The 12,701-nt window shown below is 35.8% G+C and overlaps 1 protein-coding gene across 1 annotated transcript in view; it reads left to right on the top strand.

Moving 5' to 3' along the window:
• Window positions 1–12,701, top strand: part of TRIO (trio Rho guanine nucleotide exchange factor) — a 256,422-nt gene that overhangs the window by 163,120 nt on the left and 80,601 nt on the right. The window contains exons 28-33 of the mRNA XM_080579300.1: window positions 119–211; window positions 2,216–2,327; window positions 4,389–4,579; window positions 7,895–7,996; window positions 8,847–8,989; window positions 9,637–9,736. Of these exons, the coding sequence (XP_080435426.1) occupies window positions 119–211; window positions 2,216–2,327; window positions 4,389–4,579; window positions 7,895–7,996; window positions 8,847–8,989; window positions 9,637–9,736 (741 nt within the window). The remainder of the gene's footprint in view (window positions 1–118; window positions 212–2,215; window positions 2,328–4,388; window positions 4,580–7,894; window positions 7,997–8,846; window positions 8,990–9,636; window positions 9,737–12,701) is intronic.

Genomic DNA, 12,701 nt, shown 5'->3' with positions numbered 1-12,701 from the left:
CTTCTTCTTTCTTCCTGCTAAAATAGAAATTTCAGTTAATGTCTATTACATAGCCTTCAGAACAAGCTATATCTGCATGTTGGTGCTCACAGTCCTCATGTTTCCTTTTTTCATGTAGGAGATACAGCAGCGACATGGACTGGCCAACTCCATCTCCTCTTACCTCATCAAACCTGTCCAAAGGATAACAAAATACCAGCTTCTTTTAAAGGTCAGTACTAATTCAAAGTTCTTAACCTGATTTTGCTGTTCATAAGCAGGCAAAGCTGTTTCTGAAATCAGGAAGGCTTTTTTACTCTTCACTTTGAGACTAGAGCATCCTGGGCAGCTTTACTCTTGCTGAAATATTTGTTAGGAAAACACTGAAAAATAAAGATGGCATAAATAAGGAACTTTTTCCCAGATTTCTGTAAATCAGAAGGATACCTCTCTACTAATGTTTACTTAGAAAATATCCTTTGGGTTTCCAGAGCAAAAAATCATTCATGGCAGTATGGACAAGTGCATTTTTGTAATGGTTTCTGCAACAAATTTTCATTAACCATTAGCTATGATAATGGTATTAAGTTGTTACTTGTAATGTTGCCTGGTAATGTCAAGTACAAAGTAGCTGTTAAAATAACTGAAACCTTTGGTTACAACTTTCATTCAGTAGACAGATGTTTCCTTGGCTAAACAGCTATGTTCTTGAATTGTGCTGGATCTCTACTAGATGGCATTGCTTATTTTGTAATAGCTCCCTACAAAAGTAACTTAACCGATCTCTGTCTCCCCTTTCCAATCAAGAGCTTCCACGGATAATTGTTTTTTAAAACTTCTGAAAAACATTCCTTGCTATTTCTGGTTGAGTTGGATGGAAGTGAGTCTGTGATATTTCAATTTCTTCCCTTGCAAAAAAATGCAGTTTGGTTAAGTTAATAACTTGCATGAATAGGTTATTGTGTTTTAGAATTTTTAGCGACTGATTTCAACAATTACTTTTTTAATCTAAGCACGTCTTAGCTGATGCATTATTGAAGGAATGGGATAGATGGGTTTCACCAGGCTTTTCAGAGCCAGATGGCTTTGCTGCATAATAAAATGGATTTATTTGATGGCTGTTGTTTTCTTTTTTCTATAAGAGAAGAGTCATGAAACATGGAAGGATAAGGAGCCCAAATCTTGAATGATGGCAAAACACACCTTCAGAAATTCTGTTTATTTTTGCAAACAGTGCTGAAACTGCTAATCTTCTCCCTCTCCAAGAGGATATTTAGTTACATTCACTTTTCTGTGGTGTTGTCATGAGAAATTTAAGTGTCGTGCTGTACTGTTTTGATGCAATGATTGATAGTATTGGCAGTTAAATAAAAATAGTGCAATGATGCAATGCAGGAGTCACTTGGCTTTCTCTTTAAAAGGAATTTAACCTGAAGGAGTGAATTAAGTGGACTTTTTGAATTACAGAAAGAACATAATGTGACCTTTTGGTTATATAAGCTACATTTTATCTTGGTTACTATTCAAACGCTCAAAGTATGTGAGGAAATTTGAATATCAGCTCAAGCACTCGTACATTAATATCGTTGAGTCTTGAATGTGCACTGAACTGAGTCACCTTAAATTACTACATTTCAGTATATTCCTTTTTCTAACTTCTGTCCATTATTTAATGTTTTTTTGTATACAAAAAAAAATTGCCTGTAGGATGCTTTCAACTGTGTAAATGATGCAAAGTAGAGTGGATCACTGAATATTTGAAATGAAACAACATAAATTCTTTTATCAGCAGTAGTACAGACCAGGTCTTTGGAGCAGAGGAGTAAAGATTGACATGCAGACCCTTTTGTGCTAACCCGCTTTCCACTATGTTTATGACTCAGCATCTGTATTGTTCTGGGCCTTGATGTAGCACGACATCCAAGAGCTGTGTCTGTGGTTATCAAAAAAAAAAAAAAAAACCAAAACTGTCCTTATTTTAATTTTTAAAGATATATTATAAACCAGATGATCTTATTTAAGTCAGAGGTGGTTAACTGAATGCTTGGGCTGCTCTGTGAAGAACAGATTGTGATAAATACAATGTATGCTATCAGTCATTGGAAGAGTAAGAAGCACAAAATAACAAAGTAGACGTTACGTGCAAAAAATGATTTTTGCTTTTTAGAAGTAGCATTTGATTGTCTGTTGTATTAGTGTAGAAACATAGGATAGATTGTCTGCTTTTCTTTTGCAGGAGTTGCTCACATGCTGTGAAGAAGGTAAAGGTGAGATAAAAGATGGCCTGGAGGTGATGCTTAGTGTGCCAAAGCGAGCCAATGATGCCATGCACCTCAGCATGCTGGAAGGTAGGATTCAAACTGGCCTTTTAACTCAGTCATATGCTGTATATTAACTTTGTTTAATAACTTTTTATATTACTATATGTTGAGAAGATCTGAAGAATATGAACATTTTTATATCTCTGGGTTTGTATTTTATATACTTTTTATTTGGAGGTGTATAAAATGCAAACTTACTTAGGAAAATCAATTGTGATGGACAACTGGTACATTTTTGTTAACATTCTAAAAATGATCTTTCATCCTGATCTACACCTCTGCCACTGCAGATTTGAAAAATACATAGGCTAGCAAAATTTTCCACCAGTCACCTAAAATGTAGCAGGTGAACAGTCAGATATAGTAGCTTCATCTACATTTTCCAACTAGTATCTTTCTTTATAAGAGGGTCATACGTGTATTAGAGTTGATTTTTCTGATTTATGTATCAAATAATAGTCTCCAAGAAATTTGTAGTTTTCACATCTGTTTGCTGCCTGTTCCACAGACTTCTGGTTGAAATGAAATGTATCTTCTGGCAGTAAAATGTCAGCATAAGCCAATTTAGCCTGAGCCTTAGCCAGAACAGCATAATCATGTTCATGGCAGACAGTTGAGGTTGGATGTAATTGCTTCTATGTGCTGAGAACGACTTTCTGCCAAAATCCATTTTGTAATTGACATTTTATCGTGTATGATGGTGCCATCGTAGCAATAAAACTTTTTTTTCTTTGGCAAAGTATTTTTTTTGAGATAAAAGCAGAGCCACCTTAGCTTGCAGTTGCAGAATAAAGACTTATTGCAAAGTATTTTCAGTCAATATTGTTTATTTTCCTCTATGCCTTCGTAATGGAGCTTGTCATAGGAATGCAGTACCATGGAAGTTACTATAAAACTCATCTTGGTTTGACATGTGATCCTTGGTCACGTGAATGCTCAAAATCACCTCTCTTCCCTGATTTAAAACAACAGGAATGTTGGTCAGTCTGCAGGATCAGTTCCAAATGCTTTGTTGAGGAGATGGTGTCAGTATAAATGCTGACCAGCATTGGCAATAATCTTTTAACACCAGGAATGTGACTCTGGAGAATATCCTAATCTTTTACATAAGTTGGTGTTATAACAAATCATGCGTATATAGTTGAGTCATCCCATGTTAAACAAATAGAGTGAGTGAGCACATTTCCTCTTTATGTCTCTGGAGGTTTTTGAATGAACATCCTGAAGCAACTTGCCTCTGATGCTCTCCATACTTCTGCTCTGTTTAGAATAGCAAGGAACTGTTGTTCTCCTGACAAGGCTGGTGCTTTTCTGTTGAGAGACTATTGGCAAGCAGTATTTCTTCAAAATGCAATTTTATACCACTCAGAAGAGAATCGTAGACTAATTCCTGTTATCCTGTAATTCTAAAGCTCTGTATTAAACTGGGAGAACGCTGTCACTAGAGTGGAAGTAAACTCATTGGTATTCTCAACTTTCACCTTTGTTATATATATCAAGATGAGTAATCCAGCTGCAATTTCTTTATTGTGGAGTGAATCAATGGCAGGCTCATCACTTGGCAGCAGCTCTGAGCTGCCATCTTTTTTCATTCCCTGTTGGAATATATTTACGTGCTTCTTGCATGCACTATAGGGAAGGTGTACTAGCAGAAAAGATGGTGTTTGGGATCCTGCTCATGTCAGAACAACCTGATCTGATCTCTTTGTCCTTGCAAGCTGTTCACTTTCTACATTGTCAGAAACCTAGTAGGAAAAATAATTTTTGTTGTGGAAGAAGTTGAGAGAAGTCAACAGAAAGAGATGCCATTTGTTGGTGAAATGCTGCCAGAAGAGTTGATAAACTTCCTAACAGTTGGATTTCTAAATTTAGGCATAAACTTGAGCTACAGTTTCATTTAGTGTATTACAATGTTAAAATCAAGGGTTGTTTTTAGTATTGCTTCCTTGGTCTTCTATCTTTTCCAAGCTGTATTTGGGAAAAAAAAAAAACGTCAGATGAATTGCTTAATGAACTGAAGCTGTGCTTTTTAATTTCCTCATATTATCAACTTTTCATGGTGAACCTTTCTTCTCCTTGGGTTTTTAGGCTTTGATGAAAATATAGAATCTCAGGGAGAGCTCATCCTTCAAGAATCCTTCCAAGTATGGGACCCCAAAACTCTAATTCGAAAGGGGAGAGAGAGGCACCTTTTCCTTTTTGAGATGTCCTTGGTTTTCAGTAAAGAAGTAAAGGACTCAAGTGGAAGGAGCAAGTACATTTACAAGAGTAAACTGTTTGTAAGTATGGAAGAATAAGTGGTCTTATTTAGGAAACTGGCTAGATGATTATGACTAAGCTCAGATAATTTAAACATGCCTGAAGAACTGGAACAACTATTATACTGCACTAAAACGTGCAGACTGAATCTTCTGACTTTGCTATTCTGTTATGCTTTTCAGGAGACAGAGTAGGTTGATAGCAACTGCTGAAGACTGTGTGTCAGTGTCAGGATGGGGAACTCAAGACTAGGCTGGAATGTTTTTGTTTCTTGTGTGTTGGTTCTTTAAGAGCCTTTAAGGCTCATTTTTAGAAAGCAGGATGGAAGTAGTTGACAGAATGCATTCATTATACTAGTTTAACATGGATATTACTGTAACAGGTGTAGTAAAGATTCATTCTGGTGGATATTCTACACATTCTGGTCTGGAAACACAAGTACTCCTTGTTATGGAAAAGTTAATTCCAGAATGTCTACTGAGGCTAGTAGTCTCAGTAATACTTTTCTTTTTTTTTTCTTTCCTTTTTTTTGATAAATAAATAAATAAAAAGCTCTTATGGTCCACTGAAAGGATGTAGAGATGAGATTTTTTTTCCTTTCCATTTAAAAATAAAAAGTAATAATAATAAAATCCCCTTTTGCATTCCTCATCTATAGCGTGTACGCTTTACAAGTGTAATTCACACATCTTATATGATGACTTGGGTGAGAGCAGTATTCATGCTCTATAAATTTAGGTAGTCAAGTGACAGTCTCCCTTGGTTTGATTTGCCCCCAGCCAATGCAAGACTGGCTTTCGTAATAGACAGTTTAGAAAAAGAATTTGAAATAACTTTACTTCTCAAAATCAAGCTCTAAAAGAGATTTTTATTCTATTGATCTGATTGGGGTATATGACCAAGTCTAGGTGGTATGAATACTGAGCCTTTTTTCCCTGCTTCAGCTCCTTCTTACTCCTCCTTCCCCTCTTCCCACCTCTGTGTCCAAATTGGTAAAGCAGGTTGGTTCAAAAAATGATTTTTCTCTGTCTTACTTTGCATGTTCTGTCACTTCATTTCAAACACTTGTTGTCCTTCCTGATATAAGGTAGCTGGCAGGTAACAAAACCGCAGCATTGTTGATCATGTGTTTCTTTGGTGCCCTGAAGAACCTGAAATACAAAAAACTTCAGGTGTACTGGAGGTAATATCAGCTGCCAAAGCATTACGTGGGAAAGGAGACAGAGATGAAAAATCAGTCCCATAAGCTTGTTGTGTCAGTTCATCTGGCAAGAACAAGTAATTGTCTAGAATCTAGAAAAGTTGCTGGAAATGTTGAAAACTGATGTTGTACCCTATTCTTAAAATACAAGCTTATCTTTTTGTCTTCATATCCTAGTTTGCAAAATATCCTGTAGTGCAGATTACTTACTATAGCAATCCTTGTAGTTTGATTTTTAGAAAAGGCATTAATACAGATGTTGAAGGCATGCATGTTGTTTGAAAGATCTTTCTTGCACGTTATCCTATCTTCCACCTCTGGAAGGCAGTTTTAAGAAAGTGAGGGTCATCTCCAGTACTTTGGATGTGATTACTGTTGTGGTTTCCCAGTGCAGGATATTCAATGGCGTGACTTGTATTAGTGGAAGAATGTGTTTATGAACTCCTTTGAAAAGATAGAAAGTGGCCAAAAGCAAGTGCCTCAGGAGGGCTATGGAAACAAAGCAAGCAAGTGATAATTTGCCAAAATACTTTCCCAGTCATCGGTAATTGGCAGTTTAGGTGCTTCCTTGCCTGGGTGTGGTTTCTGTGCACTCAGTAACCCTAAAAGGATTTTTCTTCCATGAGCTTGTCCACAGACCTCATACAGACTTTTGACATATCCAGTGCCCTTTGGCAAAGAGATGTTTTGCTTAGTTACATTTTAGGTACAGGACTGCCTCTGTGTGTTGTGCTTGAACCTGACTCCCTCCCACTAGTTTCGCTTGACACCCACCAGTATGGAAAGGGACAGTGACCAACCTCTGTCTGCTCTGCCACTCATTATTGTACAGGCCTCTATTGCATTGTCTCAATTGTTCCTGAACTAATAACATTTGCAAGTGTACCAAGGCTTCTAATTTTACTGGGCTTTAAAAAAAAAATATTTAAATTGTACTATCCCGGTCTCTCAGACTTTATGTTGGGCTGTGCAGTAATGCATATTTTCTTAGAGTTAATTAATGTGGTGTTGTATCAAGTATTTTATAAGCTTTTTAACACACACAGGAGTTGTTGGTGAGTCAAGTTTAAAATGCATCACAGACTTTTAAGTATTTCAATGAAAATTTTACCAAGTGAGATGACAGAGATGAAAGGGTGGGTGTTTTTCTCTTTAAAAAAAAAAGACACCAAAACAAAAAAGCAGCAACAAAAAACAAGTTGGTATCCAAGTGAGACAAGAACCAAAGTACCTTTACTCAGGTACGGTGCATCCACCATCTCTTGCAATGAATGTATTTGCTACTGATGATGCATGTGAGAGGAAAAATACCGTTTCTAATAATGTAGGAATGCTTGTCAGTTATCTTTTGGAGTAAGGATTCTTGTGGTTTGAGCTATATTTCTCAGTTGTAATTTTTTTTGGAGGAAAGCCTATATGAAATGTTTAACTGGAAGCAAATTCGCATGATTGAGATGTTATTCCAGTTGGAAAGCAAAAACATTTTTGATGATAATTAGCTATAAAAGTCTGACATTAAAACGTTCCCAGAGACTGATTGTTAATGTAGCTGTCCCATAAAATTCTCAAGGGAAACTGAATTTTTGAATTTCTTTATCAGTTTCACACTACAAGGACTCACTTGTAAAGGAAACACTACAAAGGACATGCTTGGCAGAAAACAGTTTTAGAAGATATCAAGACAATTCTTAAGCATATCTTATCTCAACAAAAACATAAAAATCAATAAGTGATGAGTATTCCCTAATGGAAATCAGGAAGGAGAGAAACCAACACTTGGTTTACACAAAGTATTTCTATTTATTTTATTTAGAGTTACCCGGCTTTTTTTTTTTTTTATGTCAAGTCAAAAATGTGGAATTTGGAATTTTGGAAGCAATTTGGGATTTCAGGTTATAAATGCTATTGTTAGTAGTTACTTTACTAAAAAAAATAGAAAAGTTTAGCTTGCAGCCGCTGCTGTTGAAGAAGCCCCCTCCACCCTCCCAAAAATAAAGAATTCTCTCTGAAGCTAGACTGAACCTTCTAAAACTCTCTTCAAATAGCAGAGCTCAATTATTATATGAGCATCCCTTTGTGTCTCCTGAGAAAAAATTGCCTTGGAGTTCTAACTTTTTTTTTTTCTTAATTCCAGACTTCTGAACTGGGTGTCACAGAACATGTAGAAGGAGATCCCTGCAAGTTTGCTCTCTGGGTTGGAAGAACACCAACTTCAGACAACAAAATTGTTCTCAAGGTAATTTTAGTGAATATGTTTAGTGAATTTATATGGATATACCAAGTATTGTAGTTATTGTTCTTGCTTGTTAGGAATGTAACAAGTGATGACTTCTGCTTCTTTTAGAGTGACAGCTGCTGACAAATAGTCTTCCCTTGTATGGAAGCAGATATGGTGTACTTATCACCAAAGTGACTTGACAGCAGAGGGGAATCTGTGTTGGCCTACTGAAGGATTAAACCAATACAAACAGTATAAAGGGTTTTGTTTTCAAGGGATCATTCTCCATAAGATCACTTTAAGGTGTTCCTGTTCTTTTCTGTACTTTGAGTGTAGACAGTCATTAAAATACAATCCCTGAATTAGCTTTCCACTTCCATATATGTTTGAAAAGTGGTAAGAGTAATACATAAAATAGGTTGTGGAAGTATATGCGTCACAACATAAGTTTTCTTTCAGTGATAGCAGATTATTATATAAAGTTAGAATTGACCTAAAACATATCAGGAGTTTAAAATACTAATATTCAAGGTGCTATTACTGGAATTCTTGAATTAAGTCAATCCACTGTGTCTATCATGAGGTATAGCGCTTCAGCCTTCTTGGGGCTTTAAGTTATGAAAGAAGAAGGTAAATCTTAAATAAAATGTTTTTAAATGAACAATATTAACAATGTTGACAAGTGTAAAGTAGTATTGTTGATTCAAAATGAAGACAACTAGCTTGGATTTCCATTTCTCTGTTCATGTTTTCAAAAATGATTCACACAGTTTTTCTTTATGCATTTGATATTCATTAGACTATATTTGTGGATTTTCTCAGCTATAATAGTCCAGTCTGGTGTTTTTGTTTCTTTTACATATCAAAGGCATCCAGTATAGAAAATAAACAGGACTGGATTAAACATATCCGGGAAGTGATACAAGAAAGGACCATTCATCTGAAAGGAGCATTGAAAGAACCAATCCACATCCCCAAAACAGCACCAACAACAAAACAGAAAGGAAGAAGGTAATTAATATGTTAAAAAGTTAGAGATCTTCAAGTATGCTGTTTCAACAGCACTGTTTCCTCTGCAGTGTTGAATTTCTAATAGCTTTCAGTGAACTGGACAAAACCAAGAGCCATTGTGTCCAGTTTTGTCTTATAATTACTTTCCAGTTTCCTGCAATGCTGAATATATTGAGATTTCTGCTCTGCACAGTCCCTGGCTAGTGTAGATTTAGCCATTACAGAAGGAATTTGGAACTGCAGTACAGGATAGCTGTGCATTTTAGATTTTCACAATTCTGTGTGTGTTAACTCATATTCAGGTCCTTGGTTTACTTTGACAGAGCTTGAAATGAGTGACTTAGCCAAAACTAGCAAGCAGACTGCTAAGTGGCTGTTTCTTGCTAGAGTTGGCATGAAAACTTGCGCTGGCTGGTTGGTTACATTAATTCCATGATGTTGATGTAGATGTTGAACAAAAGAATCTGTTCACTTTAAGCATAGAACAAAGTATTAAATGCTGAATATTTGATTTTTGCATCCGTTATTTTGTCTGTCTAGGGTCTATTGCCACAATATCTAGGTGCCCCTTTTTTAGAGTTGTAAGTATGAGCTAACACATTACAAACACAATGCTAATATTGTAATGAAAACCTAACTATTTGCAGGGACGGCGAGGACCTGGACAGTCAGGGAGATGGTAGCAGCCAACCTGATACTATTTCAATTGCCTCAAGAACCTCACAGAACACACTAGACAGCGATAAGGTAAGTTTCCCAGGTGTTGCTCTGTTCTTAGAGCAAACGATTCATAGCTTAGTGTGAGTTAGCACCTGAAAGTAGTCCTTAGTACTTTTAGAGAAGAGGCATGGAAACATTTGATCCTTTAAATATAGCTGTATGCAAAAGTAAGATATCTTATGTAAGAGTAAATATCATGAATACAGTGGGGGATCAGGGGTGATTATTTGAATACAATAGGTCATACACAAATTCTGTTTATTACAAACTGAAAATATTTTGCCCCCTCTCTTCTGCAGGTTGTCCAAAGCTTTGTCACAGATTAAAAATAAAGTTATATTTTCCATAGAATTTAATGCTGTGCATAATTTTTTTCATGAAGGCAGTCTCAGCTTTTCTGAAAGCATACCATCTGGTTTTTGACTCTCTTGAGGTTGGTGATTTCCATGTGGTTACTTTTGTGAAGCAAACATGCATAGACAGTGTTCAGTGTCTGCATGAGAACTAATGAAAATCATCATATTAGAGAGGAGTAACCCACAAGTTGAAGTATCATATGATACTAGTACTAGTGATTTCTTTCCTCCAACTTTGCCTATAGATTTTGGCTGGGTTGTCCCATAAGGATAACACAGCCAGAGTTTCTCATGGGTAGAAGAAAGATAGGCATCGAAAGAGCAAAAATTCTTATATGAAACGTGTGTATTACTTTGGAGTTGAAAGATTTCTGGCAAGTGAGAGGTGTTAAGACCTCACAGGGAGGTAGAGATGGCTAATAGATGTTTATCAAATAGGAGAATGAAAAAAAAGATAGAAGCTGAGTAGTAAATTACTTGAAAACACATTTACGGATTTTTGGCCTATTACCTCATTCAGTAAAATTCTTCTGATGAGCCACTAAAAATATACAGATAAAATAGTATATTACAGGGCAGCTAGGTAGGTAGCTGCTCAGAGAAACATTTTGACAATTCCCACAGTCATTTAAAAGAGAGTTTGTTTTCCATATTTTTGCATGTCACTTAAACTCTATGATTTAATTTGCTCTTTTCTGTCTTCCTCTTCTTTACAAAAAGAAGTATGAAGGGCTTAGGGTTGTTCTTAGATTAGTCAAAAATAGCTTCTGCTTTGACCTGGTACATTTGTACTGAAGTTGGTCTGTAGTTTTGGTGGTTCTTCTTCTATGGATATCTGTTAGCAAAATGGTTGCTTAGAGCAAGAGAGTCTTCCAGTGACTCTCTTGCTATTTTATTCCTTGCATTCTTAGTTATAGAGTGATTTACAAAAAAAAAAAAAAAAGTTTTATCTATACTGGAAAATAGCTTAATGCATTTTTCAATGTGTTCTTAAAACCTGTGTTGATGTTTCTGCTCTTCACAGTCCATGACTAGTGTAGATTTGGGGTGATCTATCACACTCAAAGCCAAGACATAATCTCTCTGATTTCCCTGATTGTTGACTGAGATGTCAAGCTGTTTGTCTAGATTGTCCTTCAATTTCAGCTGAGGTGATGCAATCCATCCCTGCTATGTACAGCAACTGCCCATCCTCAGTTGCTTATGATGTACTTATTTACTGGGAAATGATGTGGATGGTCTCCTGTTGCCCTTCATAGCTATATTTCAGGCATCATACCAGAATTACTAAGAAAGTTGGCAAAGTGAAATGCTCCCAGGGTTGTCTTTCAGTCTGACATGAGGAAGAATCTCACCAACAACCTGTTCAACAGGATTTATAAGTTAAAAGGAGGAGGAATAGAAGGAAAGAGGGATGGAGAGAGCTTTTAAATATTTTATTGTCAAATTATGTTTTAAAGTTGGTTAGTAAGCTTAGTTTCTTTTGTTTTGTTTTGTTTTAAAGTAGCTTTGAGTTTTCAAATTAACAGATAAAATTCTTGTTAGACTTTTCTTTGACAAGAATGGACCAATCCATACTGGAAACTGGGAAATCGCTTAGAGGTTACTTGTGCTATGTCTTTCCTATACCTGTCCAAGGAAGGAGCTGACTGTTTATGCACTTTTTGAAGTGTGCGAATTTTTGTTTAATATTTCTATGTTTTGATTTGTTAAATGCATTAAGATGAGAAATTTTTTAAATCTGTTTATAAATAAAAAACAAAAGTTGTTAAGGAACAGCAACAGGCAGAAAGCCAGTGAAATAAGTAGGATAAGTTGATACTTGCTGAATCTGAAGTAATCTTTCATTTCATATGTTGAGAATTCATTGGCTCTAGTCCGTTTGGGATTTAAAATTGACTGAAAAAATTTTTTTTCTTCAGATTGGAAGCTTAAAGTGTGTTTGAATGCCTTACAGAGATGGAGTGAAACAATTACAGGGATTTTAGGTACTGTTAATGTGTTTAGTCAGTTGGAGCAGTGGAACTTCTCAGTCAGTTTTGGAGCATGTCCCAAACTGAGCTTAGATTCCAAACTGAGAAGCATTAAAAATAACAGCTAATTTAATATGTTAAGCAAATGGTAAAAATGTTTAGCATTTTATCACTTCTTATGCTGTTGCTGAACTTCATTCTGTTCACATGTCCACTAATGTGGTTAAGAAAAAACAATACCAAACAACTCATACTAATCAGCAACCAAATAAAACCTTTATTCTGTTCTATCCAATCATATGTTCAGACAATTGACTCTTTTAAAATAATGTTTTGGTTAGAAGCGCTAAGTTGTTATACGTGGAGAATATCAAGTGTGAAATCTTTTATCCAAAATAAAATATTCTTTCTTGCCTGCTCAGACATCTGTTTTGAAAGAACTAAAAATCTTTGGCCTTGGAAATCATTGAGTATTGTCCAGATGAACTTCTTTCTTTGCATCCTGTTTTGTGACTTATTTGGCAATGCCTTAACAACAGAAAATAACTTTCTTATTACCTTTTTTCTTCTCCACCCTGGCTTTTTGGGCTTATTATTGGGCAAAGAATTGTAACTTTTGATTGTTGGCTCTAGTTCTGCATCCTGCTTTTTAGTAATGACCCA

The sequence above is a fragment of the Anser brachyrhynchus genome (assembly GCF_964034855.1).
Source record: "Anser brachyrhynchus genome assembly, chromosome: 2".
Taxonomy (NCBI): domain Eukaryota; kingdom Metazoa; phylum Chordata; class Aves; order Anseriformes; family Anatidae; genus Anser; species Anser brachyrhynchus.
The sequence above is the reverse complement of the archived record's forward strand: the minus strand, read 5'-3'. Positions and strand labels throughout refer to the sequence as shown.